This window comes from Ictidomys tridecemlineatus, chromosome 3 (genome assembly GCF_052094955.1).
Source record: "Ictidomys tridecemlineatus isolate mIctTri1 chromosome 3, mIctTri1.hap1, whole genome shotgun sequence".
NCBI classification, from domain to species: Eukaryota; Metazoa; Chordata; class Mammalia; order Rodentia; family Sciuridae; genus Ictidomys; species Ictidomys tridecemlineatus.
The window spans coordinates 71,285,228-71,308,289 of NC_135479.1; the positions used below are offsets into that span (position 1 = coordinate 71,285,228).

Sequence of the window (23,062 nt, forward strand, 5' to 3'; positions counted from 1 at the left end):
TGTTTCCTCAGATTCCTTTTGAATAGTCATTGTTTCTAGACTTTATCCTGGTTATTTAGAATTGTCAAGTAAATTATTTTGAGTACACACACACACACACACACACACACACACATCTTTACTGTGAAATAAGGTACATATCTTAGTGTTTTTATGTCAGAGGATATTTATGAAATATCACTACCAATTAAATTTAAAAGGCTTGTTAACCTTTACTTATTTTTAATCCTATAAATTATTATCCTGAACCAGAATGTTATTAAATTCTCACTTGGTTATGATTCTGACTGTTGTTTTAGGAATGCTGTTTCTATTGAGCAGATGTTTGACATCAAATTTAATCTTTTTTCTCTCTTCTAGGTAAAAGATAGAGTATATCAAGGTAAATTTTTAGGTTTCTTAAACTTGTAATAACCCTTTGTATTGGTGTTTGATGTGTGTTTTATGTATGTTAGAAGTAGATACAGTGACTCTTAATGTCTATTATCTTTTTTACCTCCTGAAAATTTTACTATTCCTAGGTTGCTAGCATGAATAATAGAGTAGATGATGATGGTTCCAACTCTGAGATGGGAGATAAAGAGGAGGAACAAATTGTGGATAGGGAGATGATGATAAGTTTTAATTTGGGGCAGATTAACTTTGAATATTGATGTAATGCAGATGTATCATATTTGAAGAGTATTTCTATGCTAATGATTTAATCATGCATTAAGTAACTGAGTAGATAATTTAAAGAATGCTAATGTGAATCAGTATGTTTTCATTTCTGTTTTTCTTTGCAAAGAATTAAATGATTTCATTTTCTGAAAAGAAAGTGTTTTGAGAAGGGAGGAATATCAAGCTACAACACTTTACTGTATTTCCCATCTGTGAAATAAGCTTAAATTGAAATATCATTTTGGATGGGAGGGGTACCTGGGATTGAACTCTGGGGCACTCTACTGAGCCACATCACCAACCCCCTATATTTAGAGACCAAGTCTCACTTAGTTGCTTAGTGTCTCGCTCTTGCTGAGGCTGGCTTTGAACTTGGGATCCTTCTAGCTCAGCCTCCTGAGCCACTGGGATTACAGGTGTGCACCACTGCGCCCAGCAAAATATCATTGTTCTTATATTTTTCTTAAATTTTAATAATTTTTATACTCTTATTGCTAATAAACATAGATTGCTTTTTAAAAGCATAATAGTTATGCTAAGAAAAATTTCCTCATAGTACCATATAACATGTCTTTGCTTTTAGTAGATTGAGTAATTGAATTTCATTTAGTGATTGTAATAATCTTGTGTATTTCCCCCTTTTAGTCAATGAACAGCAAATTTCCAAAAAGGTGAACAATTTCATGAAAGAAAATGAAGAACTAATGCAGAAATTGTCAAATTATGAACAGAAGGTATAATTATTTTTTTTTGTTTCTTTCTCCCTTGGTTCTAGCTTGAATCATTTCTACCTGTTTTAATTTAAAAATCGTATTTTAAAATTTTTGTTTCATTATTTCCTACAAATCATCCAAATTCCAAGCAGTCATATGTATTAAGTACTGCTTTCTTCTGGAAAGGGTCACTTGTCTGGAAGTAACTTGTATGGTAGCACTATAATTTGTGTATCTTAATTCTGAATGCTTTATTTACATAGATGAAGGAATCAAAGAAACAGGTCCAAGAAACCATGAAACAAAATATGATTCTTTCTGATGAAGCAACGAAATATAAGGTAAAAAACCCTTCTTTGGGGGGAATTACATTCTAAACTCAAAAGTAAATGTAATGAGTGAGTAATCTTGACACCTTTTTTTTTTCCAGGATAAAATGAAGCTTCTTAAAAAAGCTAAAAAAGAACTTCTGGATGAGAGAGCTAAAAGTCTTCATGTTATGTTAGAATCTGAGAGAGAACAGAAAGCTAAGAATCAGGACTTGGTAAGAGTTTTGCTGCTAAGTGTTACTGCAATTTGGCTTTTGAAATATTTTGTAAAATTGGTTAAGTTGAACTTAGTCCAGCTGTTAATTAAAGTAAGATTAGGAGTCGCACTTCTGCCCATTTTGTGGAACTTTTAGGTACTGATACAATAAATTATTTTTATGGGCCTAGGAAACATTTTTATTCTCAACCTTGAATAATTTTAATTTTGCTTTGCTCTCTCTGCCCTTGGAAACATGCAGAACAACTAAAAAACTATTGTCCAGTTGAACAGTATTTGTTTACTTTTTACTTGAAGGAGTAATGAATTAATGAATTTTCTGTACTTAAAAAAATTTACTTACATATTTCATTTTCAATTTCTATAAGTTTCTGTAATTACGTAAAAGTTGCAAAAGATAGTAGAGTGTGTTCTGAAATATCCTACCACCAAGTAAGCTTGATCACCTAGCTGAGGTAGTATTTATTAGATTTCTCCACTCTAAAAATTCTTTCCACTCCTTTTCATATTGTATTCTTTGGAAGTTACCATGCACAGCCCACAGTTAAAGTATGAAGAGTTACAAGCTCAGGATGCAGCTCATAGTAGAGCACTTGTCTAGCATGCATGAGGCCCAGGATTCAATCCCAGGCATTGCAAACAAAGATTGCAGAGTTATGTCCACTTCCTTAAGGAATTTATAAATTTTTTGGAATTCTTCTGTATGTGAGATTAGTCTATTCTTTCTTAAATTTTATCATTTTTTACTTCAGATAAGAAAATTTTAAAAATGATCTTGGAAAATTTTTTTCTCTATCACTAGAAAAAAAATTACTAATTTGAACTGGTTTACTTGAAACAGTAATTAATTAGTTAATTTTCTATGCTTTAAAACATTTTATTTACTTATTGCATTATGATTTTCTATACTTTGAACTTTTTTTCTGGTTATCTCATAAACAGTAAGGTTGTGGATGCCATGAAATATTTATGACTTCATTTTCCCTCATCTCTTTCAGTTCTTGATTTTTTGCTTAGTCCAAAGCTGGATCCCCTGCATTTACCTGAAATGTAATGGGATGGCTTGACAAAAATTTTGTTGTGTTTGTTTTTTAGTATATGTATGTGTGTGTGTGTGACTATTAATGTAAGTTTATACTCCAAATACATGTTTCATCTTCTGAATTAAAATCGAGAGTCTTCCAACCTTTTGCTTCTTTTCTAGGCTTTGACTAATTACATTACACAGTTGGATCGGTTACAGTGTGAATCTGAATCTGAGGCTCAAAGTAGAGATGAGTCAGATGAATTAACCAATGGAGAGGTAGCAGGTAAGATCAGTCTCAGGGAGGTTGAATCCTTTTTTGCTTTCCTGTCTTTAAGTATACAGATGCCACTTTTCAGCTGGCTGAATTTCTTCTTAAGCTTCAGGGTTGTAGACACATATCACCGGATCTATAGATATGTCTGTTGCATTGGCAGAGGTGGGTTGCTGGGGTATAATGTAGCAATAGGCATGTGAAGAACACTGACTTTTTCTATCCCACTGAAAACTAGTAAGTACACTGCAGCTACAATAGTCACATATTGAACATTGTACAGTAAGAGAAATTTATTTCTTAACTTATGCAGATGATACTTGATTTTGATACTTATCATCTCTATGGCTCTGTGGTTTTAAGGTCCACAGTCAGTCTTAAGAGTCCAGAGGTAGTTGGAACCATAAACTAAGGCTGTGAGAACAGAGACTAGAGTCTAGCAGAAAGCTATAGAGGGAGTGTAACAGTGTTTACTGATGAGGAAAGTATTTCCAGATGTTTTTCTCCCAAGTTGGATATTGCTTACATAGCAAGTATTTCAAACCACACCTGGTAGTAGATTCAGGGAGAAAATAGAGGATTGAATCTTTCTAAACAAGACACTTACTTGCCCAGGTGAAGATAGATCTGAGAGAGAAGAAAAGCTTTTATCTTACAAGAATAGCATAGATGACATTTTAGTTCTGCAAACTAGAAATTCACCTTTTTTTTAAGACAGACAGTACTTTTATTTATTTTTATGCTGAGGATCAAACTCAATGCCTCACACATGCTAGGTGAGCACTCTACCACTGAGCCACAACCCCAGTCTGAAATTCGCCTCTCTCTCTCTTTTTTTTTTTTTAATCTAAGCTTGCAATTCTCTTAAAAGTCGTTAGTCTAATCAGTTTAATTATTTAATTATTTTTTTTTCTTCCGGTGTTTGAACACAATCATTCTTTAGTTTGGGGAAGTTAGGAGAATATAGAGTTAAAAGTAAGGAAAGAAAAAGCTAAAGTCTTTTGTTTTTTAGGTGATCGGAACGAGAAGATCAAAGATCAAATTAAGCAGATGATGGATGTCTCTCCGGTATAGTTCCTTTTAAGAGTACCATTGTGCCTGTGAATTCTTCCTGTGCCTCACTTTTAAGAATACCTCTCTTTTCTGCAATTTTTAGACACAAACTACAATATCAGTAGTTGAAGAGGATCTAAAACTTTTACAACTTAAGCTAAGACCCTCGATGTCCACAAAATGTAATCTAGAAGGTGGGTTCTTCTTGAGAAGAAATTGCCATGTTGGAAAGACTTAAAATTTTATTGGAAAGATAAAGAATGGCTTCTTGCTTTCATGCTTCTTACTTTTCTTGGCACTACTCCCTCAAACAAGTTGTTAAGTCCTTGTATACATATAGAGATAAGCTGTTTTATCCTTTACAGACCAAATAAAGAAATTAGAAAGTGACTGCAATTCACTACGGTCTTCTAAAGTTGGACTGGAAGAGGAATGCAAAACTCTTAGGCAGAAAGTGGAGATTTTAAATGAACTCTACCGGCAAAATGAGATGGCACTACAAAAGTAAGATTTTCATTGTTTGTTATTGTTATCACTGTGTGAACTAACAGATAATTTTATCTTTTCTTAAGATTATTTACAATTTCTTATAGTTGTAATAAGTAGAGATTTGTCTTTTTTCCTTTGTGTTTTGTTTCCTATAAGTTGCATTTTTCTTTTCATTGTCAGTCTTAAGAGTCCTGAGGTAGTTGGAACCATAAACTAAGGCTGTGAGGACATCGTAATCAATTGTCAAATTCATATGAAGGCAGGAAGTGGTAAACTGGTATTAATAGTCACTGATGTGGAAATACCTCTCAAAGATCTAGACCCTTTCTATGATCCCACTATTTATTTTAATTACCTTTCATTGTGATCAGTTATGTAATTCTATTGTTTTGAACTTGTATCTCTAACTCTGGACCTTTAAAAATACTGAGTGATTTGGAATGACATGTTTTAGTAGAATAAAAACTTCAAAAAGGAATAATATTTACTTATTGATGGTACAAGTTTTGGACTTGAATATCTCAGATGTTCACACTAAAAATTGAACTGTGGCAAGGACCTTAGGAGTTACGATTACAGAAGTACTTGTTTGTAGTATATATTTATATATTAATCTTCTCAGTGTGGAGCTAGTTATTTTTTGAAAGTTCATTTGAAGTTTTTAATCCACAAAATTACTTGAATTCTCTAAAAATAGGTTTTTTGTGTCAGATTTTATTTGTTTGCACCTGATTTTACTCTTTGGCACATATACATATATATATCTTGTTAAAGCAAAGACAGACCTTCTTACAGACCTAACTATTTTTAGGTATTTTGACTTCTGTTGCCTGATTAATGCATTAAATATTGAAACCTTTCCATTAACTTTTCTAAAATTCTGTGATCTCCAAGCGACCTTTTTAGAATCTCAAATTTTTGTTCAGGCCAGTTCTAAATGCCTGGCCTGTTTCAAAGAAACATTTCTCATTTTATCACTTTTTTTTAAAAGAACACTTGTTTTCTCTGTCCCTACTAGTAATATGAATGACCTAAATGGCAATTAATTTTCTTTGTAATGCAGTTAAATTGTAGCACTATTTTCCTCAACTCCTCCAAAATTCAGTCAGTCATCATCTGTGGTTTGTACTCTTTTTACTCTTCCCCAGGTACTATGTTAGTTCATGCCTGTGTCATCTTTTCTGTTTCTAACCTAGGTCATCTGTCTTCATTCTCCATTATTTATATTTTTATATAATTTATTTCAAATTCTTAGTAATTTTCTCTATAGCCGCTTGAGTGGACTTTCTAAAATATAAGTCTGTCCATGTCAATATGTGCCTGTGGTTTATGAAGAATTTGCTTTCTATTTGATGACCTGTTCTTTTTTTCTTCCTTGTATCTTTTTAATAGTTTAAATATTTTTAATTATTTTCTTCATCCCCTGTATAAGCTTGATGTAATCATAAATTATAATGGAATTATATAATTATAATTATAATTTTATTCATCTTCTCATAATTTAAAGGCCTTGGTATATATTCTGGATTTAATAAAAACCTGACATAGATTAATAGGTTTATTTTTTTTTATGGGCTTTAAGTAGCTCCTGAATCAGATAACTGTTGTGGCATTGTATGTTAGTACTTCATATACTGTGAACTCCACAAGACATTCATTCAATTTATACACATATTTAAAGTTTCTGTAGTTCTGCATTCTACACTGTTTCTTATTTGAAATTATTTTCATTCTATTTGAACATTATCCTTTAATGATAGATTTGATTAGTGTATCAAAGTAGTACAAGGATAAACAGAGAATAGTATTTTATCCACTAAATATTGCTACCTTTATAATCAGTATTAGGTTGACATGAACTTCATGATTAGAGTTAAAACCAGTTTCCATTTTTAAAAGATCTTTCTTTTGGCTACTGAATTTTGACTGTTACTTAGTTTTAGCAATTTAAAAATATCCAATTAATTACCATCTGTTTTAAATTTTTTCTTTAAGGAGTCCATTATCATTCTTGTTTGGTCTTATCCCTCCCCTAGTTCCTGTAGTCATTTCTCTGTTTTTTTTAACAGTTGTATTGGGAAGTGCCTAGGTGTAGTTTTCCCCACCCCACCTACTTTTTCCTCTTGCAGTTATGTTGCTTGGGACCATTAAACATTTCTTGAATTTTTGAGTCTTTTTCTAAATGTTGATTTTACCTCATTCTCTCTTCTGATTATAATAATGCATATTAGAATTTGATTTCCCCTGCCTCCTACATTCTGGATTTACTTCTTCTGGATATTTTCTTCTGACCTGTCTTAAAAGCGCTAGGATTTATTTTACTTCCCAAATCTGCTGCTAAAATCATTCATTAAGTTTAGGATTTTAAAAAGTTCAGGGTTTAAAATATTATTTTAGTTGTAGATGGACATAATTTTATTTTATTTTTTATAGGATTTTTTAAGAGAGAGAGAAAGAGAGAATTTTAATATTTATTTTTTAGTTTTTGGCAGACACATCTTTGTTTGTATGTGGTGCTGAGGATTGAACCCGGGCTGCACGCATGCCAGGCGAGCGCGCTACCACCTGAGCCACATCCCCAGCCCGACACAATATTTTATTTATTTTATGTGGTGTTGAGGACTGATCCCAGTGCCCCACACATGTGGGGCACATGCTTCACCACTGAGCCACAACCCCAGTACTACATCTCAAACGCAGGACCTTGAGCCATGTGCTCTACTATTGAGCTACCTCCCAGACTCCTTGCTCTTTCTCATAAGGGACTAGTGTCTTACTGCTTTCCAAACTATCTTTAATCTCATCATTCTGCCTCTGCCTCCTGAGTATCTTCGACTGTAGGTAGGTCACCACACCCAACTATTTCTTGGTTTTATAGTTTCTAATCCTTTGACAAAATTCATAATCTTTTTTTCCCTTCTTTTGTGGTGCTGGGGTTTGAATTCAGAGCCTTGTACATGCAAGGCAGCACTCTACCAACTAAACTATATTCCCAGCCCTGAAATTCATAATCTTGACTTTACTTTTTTGACTATATAAAGCACAGTGATTTTAAAACATGTGCGCATAACCCCATTAGGTGGTTTCCTTTTCTGTGAGATTTTTTCTCACAGAATTTTGTCTTATGGAGTGCCTGGTCAGTTTTGATTGGCTAACATTGTTGTGATAATTATGGATGAAATTTGAGGACTAAGATGAAGTTATCTTCTTATGGAAAAGTGTTGAGGTTACTTGAGTAAGATTGTCACTTTAAACTTAGTCAGCAATTAAGATAATTCAAAAATGACTTGTCTTTTCAATGTTTCAGTATTGTTCCTTTTGGATTTTTTGCCTGTTCATCACTTAAGTATGCAGTACTTTCTAATCTAAACTCAAAGGCTAGGGCTTTTATTAAGGGTCCCTTTATTTGTAGCCCCAAACACTTCTTTTTTCCTCTAAGCACAGGAATTTGATGAAGGCTTAGTTCAGACTCATTATATCTTTGTGTTATCTTCAATATGTGGGTAAACCTAGGAGAAAAGTACCTTAAAGTGCCAGCCTTACTTGTAATTCTGAGATTCCTTTTTCTAATGGATCTTGGCCACATACATATATCTTCACTGCCTTTTTAGCTTGGATGCTTTCAAACACAATTTTATATTCTTATAAAGATGTTTTGATTGTTCTTAGTGCTCTCAGACTAACTCTTTGATAATTGGAAACAAAATTCTCTCTGTCCTTCAAGATTCAGTTTTTTCCATATTCCTTCTTAAGCCAGTGGGGAAAATTATTATATTCCTTTAGGCGTCATTCATACCTGAAACAGTGAGCTCTTTTATTCTTTAGCATCTTACAAGGTAACTAGTATATTATAGCCACTCATAAAATACTTGCTGAAGAATTAAATGAGAAGCTATATAAGAATATATAATCCCCCTTTTCTATTTTGTATCAATAATCCTTTTTTATTATAGTTCTTCTGATTTATGGAAAATTAAGCTTCAAGTTAATTATCTTTTGAATTGGAACTATGGCTAAAGTAGTACAAAGATAGCAGAAAATAGTGTTTTTTAAATCATTAAATGTGGCTACCTTTGTCTCAGTAGATGATCAGAGTTAAAACTTGTCAGTAGATACTACTCTGATCGTGGGTCAGTTTGGCTTCTTTTTCTGGTTGACAGACATTATCAAAACTCAGATTTGTCTTTTTGCTTAATTGCAATTCTTTTGAAATAGATATCTAAAGTGTGAAAAATGTTCTGTGGTTAATTGCATAGCTAAAAGACATATTCTAGAAGATTTTTTCTTTGACTGACTATATCTTTATTATGGAACCAGTCTTGGATTGAGAAAAGAGTTCCTCCATGACAAAGATATACTTAGTGTCCTACCCATGGCAGAAACGAGAAAAGAATTATCCCCTGCTTTATCCTAATATGTTTAATTATGTTAGGTTGATCAGTCCTGATCTTTCACATTGAAGTAAAGTGAGTTTTTATTATCTTACACACAGGAGACTTGCCCTTGGGGCACATGTTGTTTTCACATTTATTTTATTTACTGGTAAGTAGAGAATTAAGAGGAGAAGTTAGAAAATATAAGTGATTTGCCAGAGTTTGATTTACAAAATTGCAGGTTTGAATTCCTATTTTATGTGCCTAAGCATTTTATAGAATTGTGGGAAGTGATATTCACAAAGAGAAACTTTTGATTTGATAACTGGCTTTATTTTAGGAAACTAAGCCAAGAAGAATATGAGAGACTAGAGAAAGAGCAGCGGCTGTCAGCTGAAGATGAAAAGGTGGTTTCCGCTGTACAGGAAGTTAAAAATTACAAGTGAGTTCAGTTTCTAAAGGAGGGTGTCAATGTCTAATGAACTAGTGTTAGCTTTCTTTTTTAATCTTTTTTTTTACATTATGTGGATAGAATAAAATAGCATGAAAGTATAAATAACGAGAGGATATGAATACATTCAATTCACACAGGAGAAAAAATAAATTTCAACTTTACAAATGAAAAATGTTAACAAAAATTTACTTATACCCAATGGGCAAGACCATAGGGAACTTGGTCAATGCAAACAGTTCTGGGGGTTTTGTATGTTGTAGTAATTCTTTAAGAAATCAGTTTGTGATGTATCAAGACCCACAAAAGTGTGGCATTTGATAGACCTTGGAAATCTTCTATGGATATAATTTGAAAAAGAGAAAAAAGTTTTAAGGAGGAAGATATTTCTAGAAGAATTACTTGAGAACACACTGATGAACAGTTAAGGAAATTATAATTTATCATTCAGAATCTCTAGCAATTAAATGATAAAGAAGTTATTAGTATTAGGTTTTTATTTTATTTATTTATTTATTTATGGTGCTTTACTACTAAGCTACATCCTTAGACCTTTTTTTTTACTTTGAGACAGGGTCTCAGTTGCATAGGATCCCACTTAATTGCTGAGACTGACCTCAAACTTGTGATCCTCCTGCCTCAGCTTCCCAGTCATTGGGATTACTGGCATGTGGCATTGCACCTGGCCTGTAGTATTAGTTTTGGTCACACTGGATTCATATAACTATAGAAATGTTTTTCTTATGTATGATAAAGTCTTTAAAAGTATAGCTGATGGAATAAAGGGAAAATGGTCAGAATGTTTCAAATGTTATTCAATTGTTGTAATTCTTAGGCGGAGAATTGAAGAGATGGAAGAAGAATTACAAAAAACGGAGCGCTCATTTAAAAACCAGGTAGTAATTAATACTGTCTTGTAGTTGCAGAATTCTTTGATATCTAATACAGACAATTATAGGCTATTATAATGAGTCCCTAAAAACATATTTTAATGTGTTGTCTTTTTCAGATTGCTATGCATGAAAAGAAAGCTCACGATAATTGGGTAAGATTTTTTCCCCCTTTTCTTTATTTTGTGCATAGCCTACTGCAACTGAATTTGAATATTTTCTTTTTAATAGCTCAAAGCTCGTTCTGCAGAAAGAGCTATAGCTGAAGAGAAAAGGGAAGCTGCTAATTTGAGACAGAAGTATGTGATTTTGGTATCTTACTATATGTTTTATAGTGTTTTAAGGTTATGCTAGATATTATCTATGAATAGATTGCTGTTTCATAATTCAGCCCATTCTTTCTCAATATTCAAGACTATTGGAAATGACCCAAAAGATGGCAGTGCGGCAAGATGAACCCATGATTGTAAAACCTATGCCGGGAAGACCAAATTTACAAAATCCTCCTGGGAGAGGTAGGGGGCACTTTGTAAAAGGAGCTATTTGATTTCTTGGTGCAGAATGTATGTAAATTACTTTTTATTTCTGTGTGTAATGGTTATGAAATAATCTGAATGATTTGCTAAAGCGGGAGGTGAGGGTTGGTGTCAGGGAGAATGCTTCTTTAAAGTAGTAACAGGGCATTGTTGTCTTTAGTTCCACTGAGCCATAATGGCCGTTTTGGTCCATCCCCCGTGAGTGGTGGAGAATGTTCCCCTCCACTGACAGCAGAGCCAGCTGGGAGACCTCCTCCTGCTACTCTTAATCGAAAAGATATGCCTAGAAACGGATTTGGTGAGCATTCACACGTTGCTTTATAGTAAACTGCTTCAAGGTTTTGGGGTTTTTTTCCCTTTTGAATATTCTAATGAAAACATAGAATTTGGGCCTGTACAATATATTGAAGATAATTTCTTACTTTATCTTAGTGAATGTTTTCTGTAAAATCTGTTCTAGAATAGAAAACATTTTTTTTTTCCCCTGGAGGTCCCTGTATTGTTTTTTCTTTTAAATTTTACACTGTGAAGCGTAAACCTTTATCTTTAAATTAAATCTCTATGGTGTTCCTTTCCCAAATATTATAAAAGTAGCCTTAAACTTTATGTAGCATACATATTTCCAACATGAAATACTGAGTCTTATTTCCAATTCTAAATAGGACTGTAGTCTTGGTAAGATTGGAAGTCAGGTTATACAGACTAAAGAAAAGCCAGCCTACACATACTTCAAGTCTATAGCTTAAAGTTTAGGACCAGTACTTATTAATCTGCTGTTCTAACAACCCAAGGCAGTTCTTTATTTTACTTAAGTCTCTTCATAAATTGTGATTTACGTATTGGGCAACCCATTTAAAAAATATTTTTAATTGTAGATGGACATGATATCTTTATTTATTTTTTAAATGTGTGCTGAGAATCAAACCCAGTGCCTCACACATGCTAGGCAAACTCTACAACTGAGCTATGACCCCAACCCCTGGGCAACCCATTTTTAATGTTGCTTTCTAGTTATTGTTGAACCCTGACCTGTCCATCAGTGGTTTATTTCTTCTGAAAAATACATACAAGGGCTCTGATCTTTCTTTTCCAAGGGTCAATGGATGGACCTTTACCTCGTACTGGTCTTCTGAGGCATCTGGGAAACCCATTGCCTCTGGTAAAGGGACCAAGTAATTTCAAAGAATCTGTAATTGTAGATGAAGGATTTTTATTCTTTTCATGTTAGAATAAGTCTGAATCCTTTCTTTGATCTCTAATAGACCCAGGATGTGATCCAGCTCACATGAACAGCAGTTCCAGAAGTTCTTCTCCAGCTAAGGTGACGAATGAGGGCAAGGTAAGTTCTGTAGTTATTACTGTGAATCATGTGGTCATGCAGGAACATGTAGCTTTCTTACAGTACTTGCTCTTTGCTTTATCCTTCTTTGTGTTCTATTTGTACTATCCCATTTGTTTTTTAAAAAGAAAACTGTTCCCCAAGAACCTGAGACGCCCTCAGTCTCCACCATTACTTCCTTGACTGAGCATCCAGTTGGAGTAAGTACTTAGAGGTTGAGAACTGAATTGGGTTTTATTCTGTGCATTTCTGGGAAGGATATTCAGAGCATGACACTGATCTTGTTTGCTTTAAACTGCATGCAATATTGAGCTTACTTTTCTCCTTAACTTGGGAATGTTGCTTAAGTATGTACAACTATAATGAACTACAGAATGTGAAAAGTTATCACTCTAACTTTATATGGTGTTTTGTGTTGAATCTTCTAAGGCAAAGTAAATTCATTATAAATTATATAATTCATCATTTTTATTTTTGTTTGGAAGAATGTTATTTAAGAATTCCTCCATTTGTGCAAACCCTATTTTGAGTGATTTGAATTAGATTGGTATCAGATTTTCTGAAAGTGAAATACTGTTTCAGTGAAACAATGATAATCTGAAATGACCTCTTGAGCCAGTCCCAAGCAATGGTCTCATTTGTTCACATAAGTGTATTCTCTTGTAACTGTGTTGCTATTATATCTGGTAGGTCTTCTGCAGCTCTATAATAAAATAAATTTTTAATTGTTTAGTTTCAAACCCACTACTCATAGGAAATGATAAATCAATATCTGAAATGGTGTACAGTAAATGAAAGTAAATATTAAAGCCTTGTCTTCCTAATTTGTGTATATAGCACTGTGATGGAAAATACTTCTCAAGTTCCAGTGTATATTCCAGGAATATACATCTCTGGAGAAATCTAAGGGCAGCTTAGATAAGACCCCAAACCCCTTTGTAGTAGAAGATTTAAAAGAGAGCAAAGACCCATTGTTAGAGAGGAGTAGAGGTGGGAAAAGCATGGCTTGGAGGCAAACCTGGGATTGAGTTCCTTTAATATGCAGTGTGGCCTTCAACAAATTATGATATTCCATTTGCTTTTGTTCCCTCTTATTTAAAACAAGACAGTCTACTTAAAGATCTCAGAAGTTGAGTAATATATGAAAGACTTACTGAAGATACTCTGAATAGTAGCTATTATTACATGGGTAGAGGACAGATTTTTCATTTTATTCTGTTCATTCTTAATATGGAAGTAATGAGCTATTGTGATGAAAGGGAAGTGATTGGGAGGGGGGGACTCCCTTTGAAATAGATTGTAGTGAATACAGCATGACATACGGGTCAAAAATCACCTCTGTTAATAACCTCTGCCAGTCCTCTTGCCTTTCCCTTTCCTGTGCAGATATAATCAGTAACAAACTGCTCCCTCTTGTGGCATCCTTCCAACTTCTGTAAGCTGTCAGTGGGAATACACAGGAGGGGTGGGTAGAGTTTTGTTGCACTGATGGTGTTCTCTGGACAGGTGCCTGTTTTGGGTTTTAGCTTTTATCGGTGTTGGTACTTTGTCTTAATACATAGGAATTTTAAAACTTTTAACTGCTATCAAATCTTAAATTGCAGGTTCATATGGCTATGAAAGGGCCCCCTCCTTTCTCAGGGGTACCCTTCATGGGCCCCCCCATGGGACCCCCGATGGGACGGCCTCCACCACCTCCCATTTGGTATGGACCGCCACTTCAGCTCGGTGGGCCTTTTGGGCCTCAGCCAATTCCTCCACCATTTGGTATGATGATCTGAATAGTAGTGATTGACTTATAAATCACATTCATCTTTCATTTCTATTGCTTGCTAAAACAGTTGGTTGCTATCTCAGGTCTTAACAATGAAAGGATAAAGCTGAGTACATTTTAACTTTTCCTCCAGTTTTCTGGGACATATGGGACACTACATAATCTTATACTGAGATAGGCAATAGCTATCTCTCATAGACAAGGATAAGGGGCTATATACAGAAAAGCCAGAAATATTACTTCTGCAGATGTTTGTTGAAAATCTGTTGATATGCACTGCAATAGATGGAAAGGTGGATGAGACGCATGCCATAACTTAAAATTTTGTCACAGATATGAAAATCTTATAACATAAAGTTTGTAATCACCCATAATGAAAGCATAAGCAGTAGGTTATAGAATATAGAAAAGGAAAAGTCAAACCCTCCTTACCTTGAGAAAAGTAAGAGGGAAGTGTTAAAGAGGAGGACTTAACAGTGACCTAATAAATGTTGCTGATTTAATTAGGTGGCTGTGGAAGGCCTTTTCCTGGAGGGCATGCACCTTGATTCTGATGGCATGTGTAAAGTCCATGCTGAAATACTTCATGAATTTTTAATGGATACAGTAATAAATAGTGGGATTTCCTTTTATCAAAATTTCTTTGATGTAGTAAAGTTCTTATTTCATAATCTATCATCTTGTCATGGTAATATAGTACTTCCAAATATAAATGGAGCTCTTGTGAGATAGAAATAATTCTGCAATTATATAGTAGGGAAAGAAAAACGACAAGCCTGGAGCTAGGTATAGCCATGTTTAAATCCTTAATATGTTGCTTCATGGCTGGTTGGCCAAAGGCTATAACCTAAACTTGTTCCATCTCAGTTTGCCTCATCTGGCAAGTCAGGATGTTCACCAGCTGATGTTCTACGCTTGGGAGAAATTAAAGACTATATTAACATACTTGAAATCACCCTAGTTCAGAAATTTCTGGGTATTTACATAACTTCCTTTTTATTTTCCAGGTCCTGGTATTCATCCACCAATAGGCTTCAGAGAATATGCACCAGGTGTTCCACCTGGAAAACGGGATTTGCCTTTTGACCCTCGTGATTTTTTTCCAGGACCCGCACCAGCACCATTTAGACCTTTAAGCTCATTTGGCCCAAGAGAGTACTTCATTCCTGGTGCCCCATTACCACCTCCAACTCATGGACCCCAAGACTATGGGCCACCACCTGCTGCAAAAGACTTAATGCCTTCAGGCTTTAAAGATGAAGCTCCACCTACACTTGATTCTCAGAGTAGTGAGGGATGTTCACAGGCCTTAAAACAGGGCTCGTAAAATTAACCTCTGACACTTAGTCAGAAAATGGACTATGAACTATTCATCGAGTTAAAGGATTATTGGCTTCAAAATATAAAAGTTTATTTTAAATGGTTTATGTTTTTAGAATGAAGCTGCCTTGGCACAGTATACATTTTGAGCCTAAATAATTTCCCCCTAAATATCCCCCACCTAAGCTAGAGTATTCTTCCAATTTTAAAATGTGCAATAAGAAATACCTTTGTTTTAGTTAATGTAGCATATACAATTGCTAAATGATTTAGAATGTCATAATTATGGACATTTCCTGTGGAAATGCTTTAAGAACATGTATTTCCATTATCCTATTTTTAGTGTATTCCAGTTGATAACAGAGAAATGGTGTTTTATAAGCTTGATTTTTTTCTCTTTCAATATCTGGTCGCAGAGACTGTTACGCTAAAAATGTTTACTCAAAGATCATAAACTTCATTTTCCTTCTTGCTGAAGTTCTTTGTTGTAATAGTTCATAAAAAATTGTCTATTAATATTTCCCAAGTGTCTGTTGATTCACTGGATCATCATGAGACTTTGTGCCATTGGGGAAGCATGTAAACTCACTCTCAGAACTGAAGATGGTGACTTGGCAGCATATTCCCTGTTGCTCACTGTTAAGGAGGCTGGACCTTGGTCAACTGTGGACTTCTACAGAGGATTTCTTTTACTTGTGAGAAGTCTTGTGGCTGTATTTTTGTAGCACATTCATGTACTTTTTTCTAACCACTGTCCATGTGAGAATGGTTTTCTGAGAATGAGTTTACATTAGTAGCAAGAGCTACTGCTTTTGCCATTATTGCATTATAACAGTAAAATATAAGGTGGTATGTTGTGTCTATAAAAAATAAGGAAATTTCTTTTTAAAAATGTACACAACACACTCTTCTCTTTCCCATACCTTGCCACTGATTTTCAAGGAATATGATAAAAAAATTAGAAAAGTATAATCCTCTAAGAATGAATGAAACTCTAAGGCTTATAATGTCTTTAATCAGCAACTATGGGCTGAATTAAATTCTTTTTTTTTGATAGATACTCAAATATATTTTATTTAAAAATCAATTAAAGCAAGTCCTGAATCTGTAACTACTGTCTTTAAAACAATGTTTCTAAGAACAAGCTCTCCAGAACTGTAATTTTAATTACGGCAATTTTAACAGTACATTTTAAGAGGTTTAAGATTTAAATAAAATTATAAAAGCCTGGTACTTTTGTTTACTGCTAGACCATATTCTTCCATTATTTTAAATTCTAGAAACTAATAGGATTGTTGAAACCTAGAACATAACATATCATTGTTTTTTTATGTTCCCTAAATATTCTCAAAATAGGGGCAAAAGCTTCAGTGTGAAACAAAATCTCTGTGAAACAAAATCTCTAAACTACTGAAGATAACTCAGAATCAAAATGAATTCTTCCTTAAGGACTCAAATTCTATCTACATAACCTCCATTTAATATTAGAAGCAGCAGCTGTGTGTAAGAGGAAAACCATATTATAGCTTATGCCATTTTTAACCATGTAAAATAAAATTTAAGTCACAAACACATTTTGAATGTATCTTTCAACCTCTACAGGACACAAGGCAATGCTGAAGTTACTATAACTTCTAATTTTAAAATAGCATTTAAATAAAGATGATGTCAGCTAGGAAAATAGATTTTCAAGGAAAGGCAGATTTATTATTTTATTAAAAGCAACAGTAGTTTTCCCTCTAAAGCCTTTTTTGTATTTATTCTATTAGTAAGTTATAATGCGTTCTATGTAGTTTATCTGAGCAGTTCTGAACCCACCCATAGTTGCCTCTCCTTACATCCATCTGATTATACCACTTCTATAGCAAAGCCCAAGGTAGCTGCCCATATACAGGTTGTGTAGAGAATACTGTCCCTTGATTCAATTATACTTTTGTATCTCAAAAATTTTAGAAGTCCTCTCCAGCAAATTGTGTTTGAGTTTAGTTACTAAAATCATTTCATTTGTGAAGCAGTAGTGTTTCAACCTGAAAGTATTATTGCTATAGTTGTAATTATTGTCCAGTAACTCATCCCCTCCCACACTAGAAAGTAAATTTAAACAACTAATTTGTGAGATACAGATTGCTTTGTGTTAATTGCTTCAAGATAAAATCACCTTTTTTGGGGGGGGAGGTTTGGTCATTCAGGTCTGAATTAAAGCTAAGCTAATGACAATGTTCAATTTAAGTTTGTTTAATGCTGATGAAAGACATTCATACAAAGCATCCTCTTTTTTTCATATAACCCCATTCTTTGGTGGCAGCTGGGGTTGTGGCTCAGTGGTAGAGTACTTGCCTAGCACAGGCAAGGCCCTGGGTTTAATCCTTAGCACCACATAAATAAATAGAGGTTAAAAAAAGTATTCTTATGTGAAGGATGCTAAATGTTTCATATAAATTATCACTTTGAGGGGCTAGGGTTGCATGTGAGGCACTGGGTTTGATCCTCAGCACCACATATAAATATAAAGGTACTGTGTCCATCTACAACCAAAAAAAAGGTTTGTTTTTTTTTAATTATCACTTTGATATACATGTTTTATAGTATTAGAGAACAGAAAGAACAATGTATCAGTTTTGCTACATTTTAATAGTAGATTTTAAGGGAGCAACATCAAACATCAGTAACATCAAACAAAAAGGTACTGAGTACTCCACAGGGTACAGAGTGCTGCCAAGCACCTTGGAAAGTTTACATGACATGGAGAAGATGAGGCCCTTCTCTTGAGAAGTTTACAGTCTTGAAATTTTGACTACTTAGAGTTTCAGTTGAGTGAACATTATATTAAGGCAAATTCTTCATTTCCTAGAACTACTGTAGACTGAACTATTTTTGCACTTGTGAAATTAACCCAATCCAGATGAAAGAAAAGACTAAATTTGGTTGATAATTCTTTCAGGCTCATATAGTTTTATTAACATTCATCTAGTAAACAAAACTGACCTAGCAGAGAACTGAAAAATTAAAGACTAGATCTCTTGAAGTGCAAGGGCTAAAACAACTGTTATTCGTTTTAAAAAGCAAACAGATGGTATGATTAGGGTTTATACTAGTTTAAAAATAGGCCAAGTATTGCATTCCCTTCATGCATTGTTCATTTAAAATAGTGAATATTAAAATACGTGGGTTCTACATGTAACCAACAAAAAAGCTCCTCACAAATCTTTATGTTCTGTGTATCAAATATCCACCTTGTGTATTATGAAAGTTTTATTTATGTCTCATCAAGTTAAAAGTAATGTAAATAGTGAAATTATAATCGGCTAATGACCTGAATATTTTCATATGAATGTCAATATATCTAAATAGGGAATAAATGGCAGTCATATCTACCTATATTTAAAAAATAGAATATCTTTCCAGATTTTGCATACTCATCACTTTATAAAGACAAGGTATGCAGGTTTTAAGGTTTGACAATCAGTTGTCAGAAAAACAGCAGTTGTTCCTGAAGTATCTTATTAGCATCTGACTTAATTATTTTTAGATGACATGATTTAGAAGACGTAAACCCACCCCAAAATTTGTAATTATTCTGAGAGAGATGGTTTTAATGTTAACTCTATAATCATTAATGTTAACCCTAGAAACAATAGCAATGTGATGTAGAACAACTAATCAACATGACTAAAAATGTGCTCACTTTCAGAAAAACAATCTGGTCATCTGGAAAAAAATCACAGCTACAATCTGGGGAACACTCCCATATAGGATATTGATCTGATCAAGGCACACTATTTCTAAGTAGAACTATCAGATGAGGGTGAATTTAGGCCAGCTCTAAGGAACAGCCTATAAGACAGACCATAACTGATCCAATTTCCTTTCAAAGCAATCTGGTACTATCCTACCCACTTCAATTCAAAAGTTTGAAGTTAATTCAAATCAAAAGACCATATTGGAGCAAAAGAGAGCAAATGTGTAAACTCTAGCACATTCTTATTGCTGTATTAAGTTTGAAGATGAGCATACCTACCACAGCAGTATTGTTCCAGGAAGCAGGGTAGGAACAGTGGTAAATTAGGAAACAGACTATTAATTGCACAATTAATAGAAAAGTAAAAACAAGTTTCAAAATCTACAATAAACCTGTATCCAAAGGTGTCACAACAATGAGGTGCTGGACTTTAGTTCTGTGGTACAGCTTTGCAATGGACTCACTGGCCTATAGGTACGGCTCACTTCCTGCCTCCTGAAGGATGAATATGCTACACAGAGCTATGATGGTTTCTACTGAGTGGTAAAATTCACAGAAATTAGACATTACTCATGTCAGAAAGATTCCTTGTGCAAAGTTTGATGTAGATGAAGATAAAGTGGTTTCTTGGTCAATAACTGCAATTTCTTTCTTTTAAAGTCAGTGGGTTTCTTGTATCTGTAACCACAATAGATTTAAAATACTTTGATGATTGATCTACTCCAATGTTACATTCTTGATAAGAGGGACTAAGAAGAAACATGAAATAGTAATCATTAGAACAGTACGAATCCTATATGTATATCACTCACAGTTCTATTACAGTTGGCCCAGGTTTAATCTCATCCATCTCCATGAAAGCAAAACACTTGGTGCTGGTAAACCTTTTTTTAAGCTTCTAGTGTTTGAATTCAAAGAAGATAGCTGCACCTAAGGAATTAAAACAAACAACATAAGCCAGAGACCACACATTTCTTATGTGTCACCAGAAGCCTATGATTTTACAAAGTAACATGTGTCAAACAGTCTGATGACACAACTGTTGATAACTCACTGTGACTGTCACTCCAAGCTCTGGTACTAGCATGTCTGAGTGACATTTCTCCATATCATTTAATTCTACAAAGTACAACAAAATTGTATAGCAAGAATATAAGTTATGTACACAGGTAGAATCATAAACTACCAAAAAATATAAAATATTAAATACCACAAGAAAAACAGAAGTTACTTAAGTATCAGCAGTACCTATAGAAATGGTTTCAATAAGCACCTATATTAGATAGAATAGAAATTTAAGAGTTCCTTAAAAAAAAATTCTACCTTATATCATTTCTCTCCCTCCTGAAACTACCACGCCCAGATTGTCCTTTCCTTATTCTTACAAACTAACTGCCAGTTATAGTATCTTTTTACCCAATGCATCTTATTGAAAGAAAAAAAAATTAATTTAACTGTTAGAAAGTAATCATTAGGTTCCTAAAAGGACTTAAGGTAATTATTAGGGAACCTGCTTCCTTAACTCTGTATTATGAGAAAAACTTCCCTATCAAATAATATTTAACCAAATTATTACACAACTATATAATGCAACTGCTAATTCTCATATTTTAAAAAAAATGTTGATTTGACTTTAAGTCAATATTCATAACTATGTGACATAAGATCTTGTGTTAAGTACACTATGAACACAAACCCAGATAAGTACTGTGTCCTTAAGAAGTCAGTAACTGATAATTACAAACCTTTGGTTAATTTTTCAATATGCTTCTGGAGCTCAATGTCCACATTAAAATGAACATATGTATCTTCTTTTCTTGAAGCCACAGGAGTATCTTGCACAGGAGTTAAATCTATGCCATTCAGATCTGGAGAAACAATTAAGTTTCTGCTTATGAGCATTCACATATACAGATGGAAAATATAGAAACTGCAAAGGTTACAGTTCCTAAAGAGGCATGGAAAGAGCTGAGAGGAGATTCTCAGGCTAAGAGACTCCTATTTGGTGTGAGCAAGAATGTGAGAGTTGTTGAAGTTCATGGGGTATGTGGAGAGAAATGAATATAGACTGGATAGGAGACCTCATGAAGGGGACAAGGAAGCCTTTACATGGCCAAGTGGACAAAACTTGATCTTCATAGTGAAGTGGTAAAAAGAACAAACATGTTTTTCTTAGGGAATAGCCCACTATATTTTTCTATGCAAAAAAAAAATATATCTGGAGTATATAATTTGCCACAATGGAGCTCTGCCACCAATTTCTAAGTATGATCAAGTATGACTTATTTAGAAAAGCCTTTAAACCTAACCTTATCATAATTTCCCTGTTAAGAACCAAAAATGGATGAGAACAGCCAACAAAAACCCTTTGGTTAATGAATAATTTTTCATATAATCTAAATTCTGGTTATACTGTTTACAACATACCCTGAATTTACAACAACCAGATGGTACGTTATATATAGTTTTAATTTTCCGGGTTTTAAAATCTCAGTTTAGTCAAATGAAACATGGACTCATTTAATAACTCCTCAGTGTTTATGTGTTATTCATTTATGTGTCTCAAAAAGCTCAAAAACAAGTTAGTACATTTAATAATTTAAAAAAAATTTACATAATAATATTTCAGTTTAACATATGCAAAGGTAATTTAACATTTACAACATCATTAAATATTTTTGTGTTTTAAGTATACTTTCTGAATGAGTATGCAGTTTTACAAATGGCCTATCAAACAATGTAAACATTTTCAGGTACACTATATATTTGATAACTGGTAACATCGGAATTTAAAAGTGTACCAGCATTAGTGCTGTGGATTATGTTCTTTAAATAAATGTTTTTCTTTGTGGTCATATTTTTCTTTTAATTAGCACTAATGAACCCATGGATCTGACTTTATTTCTGCAATTGATAAAAGTTCCTCCATTTAATTTCAGCACCGATCTGTTCCTTTGGTGCAAAACTATAGATTAAAATAAGCCGTTTGTACTAACTATAGTTATTTCTGTAAAATGGTATAATTTATTCCTTAATCACCTCATCATCCCACGGGATTGCTTTCAGGGCATGGATGTTATGGACGCACTCTACTTCCCTGTCCCCTGATTTTCATCTGCCTGTGTAGGACTCACCTAAGTAGATACCTCAGTAGCACAGGAAGAAGAAGGGGCTGAAGCAGGAGAGATGGGAAAACAGGACATGGGGCTTTGTGGAGAGAAATGAATATAGACTGGGTAGTTGAAGGTGAGGGGTGCTATTGTTAATCTACATCCTGAAGGCTGTAGCTGCTGTTAAGGACAATGTGTATGTTTAGTCTGCACGTTAGATGGAATCTGAAGAGCAAAAATCTATACAAACTCAAAAGCAAAAGTGAGTGTATAAGTAGGAAATATTTTTTGTCTTTCGAACTATGTTCTGTTATGATCTCTTCTAGGATTTTGCCTCATTATAGAATGCATTAAAGTAAGTTGTCACATATACAAGACCATCCCCTGTCAAAAAATTTGTCCCATATGAGAAAAAACATAATGCAATTTGCCAGTTATTTACCCTTTACACTAACTGTAATATAGGGATCGATGCACTGTCCAGTGTCTTTCAGACCAATTTCTCAATCCTGATAGTGAGTAATGTCATTCCCGGTTCTGATGGCAACCTTGGTAATAAAGTACCTGGCAACAGAGAAACCTCAATAAAAGTTAGCTTCACCAATAATGCAGAGTAAATACTTTGACAAACAGAAGATATAGCCTACCTCTTAGGAACTAGCTAGGCATTATGTATTTTTATTTCCAAAATTCATGAACATCTGATGTTATACTTTTTTAGAAAACTATTTAATTTTACACATAATATATCTGCATTTCCCAACCATACAA

General features: G+C 33.9%; 2 protein-coding genes across 4 annotated transcripts in view; one reads left to right on the plus strand and one right to left on the minus strand.

The window, feature by feature from the left end:
* Nucleotides 1-17,012, plus strand: part of LOC144376232 (transport and Golgi organization protein 1 homolog) — a 43,784-nt gene extending 26,772 nt beyond the window's left edge. For 2 of the 3 annotated variants that reach the window (XM_078043094.1, XM_078043092.1), the window contains 18 exons: nt 361-382; nt 1,306-1,394; nt 1,637-1,714; nt 1,804-1,917; nt 3,124-3,229; nt 4,230-4,285; nt 4,374-4,464; nt 4,636-4,774; nt 9,473-9,574; nt 10,419-10,479; nt 10,593-10,628; nt 10,705-10,772; nt 10,888-10,988; nt 11,170-11,307; nt 12,272-12,348; nt 12,477-12,548; nt 13,953-14,115; nt 15,130-17,012. In XM_078043094.1, coding sequence (XP_077899220.1) covers nt 361-382; nt 1,306-1,394; nt 1,637-1,714; nt 1,804-1,917; nt 3,124-3,229; nt 4,230-4,285; nt 4,374-4,464; nt 4,636-4,774; nt 9,473-9,574; nt 10,419-10,479; nt 10,593-10,628; nt 10,705-10,772; nt 10,888-10,988; nt 11,170-11,307; nt 12,272-12,348; nt 12,477-12,548; nt 13,953-14,115; nt 15,130-15,449 — 1,833 coding nt within the window. In that variant the 3' untranslated portion in view covers nt 15,450-17,012. The remainder of the gene's footprint in view (nt 1-360; nt 383-1,305; nt 1,395-1,636; nt 1,715-1,803; nt 1,918-3,123; nt 3,230-4,229; nt 4,286-4,373; nt 4,465-4,635; nt 4,775-9,472; nt 9,575-10,418; nt 10,480-10,592; nt 10,629-10,704; nt 10,773-10,887; nt 10,989-11,169; nt 11,308-12,271; nt 12,349-12,476; nt 12,549-13,952; nt 14,116-15,129) is intronic. The other variant, XM_078043093.1, reaches the window with a different exon arrangement.
* The window catches only part of LOC144375672 (axin interactor, dorsalization-associated protein-like), a 92,632-nt gene that overhangs the window by 26,466 nt on the left and 43,104 nt on the right, over nt 1-23,062 (minus strand). The window contains exons 7-8 of the mRNA XM_078041117.1: nt 20,927-21,049; nt 19,994-20,111 (exon numbers count right to left, since the gene is read on the minus strand). Coding sequence (XP_077897243.1) covers nt 20,080-20,111; nt 20,927-21,049 — 155 coding nt within the window. The 3' untranslated portion in view covers nt 19,994-20,079. The remainder of the gene's footprint in view (nt 1-19,993; nt 20,112-20,926; nt 21,050-23,062) is intronic.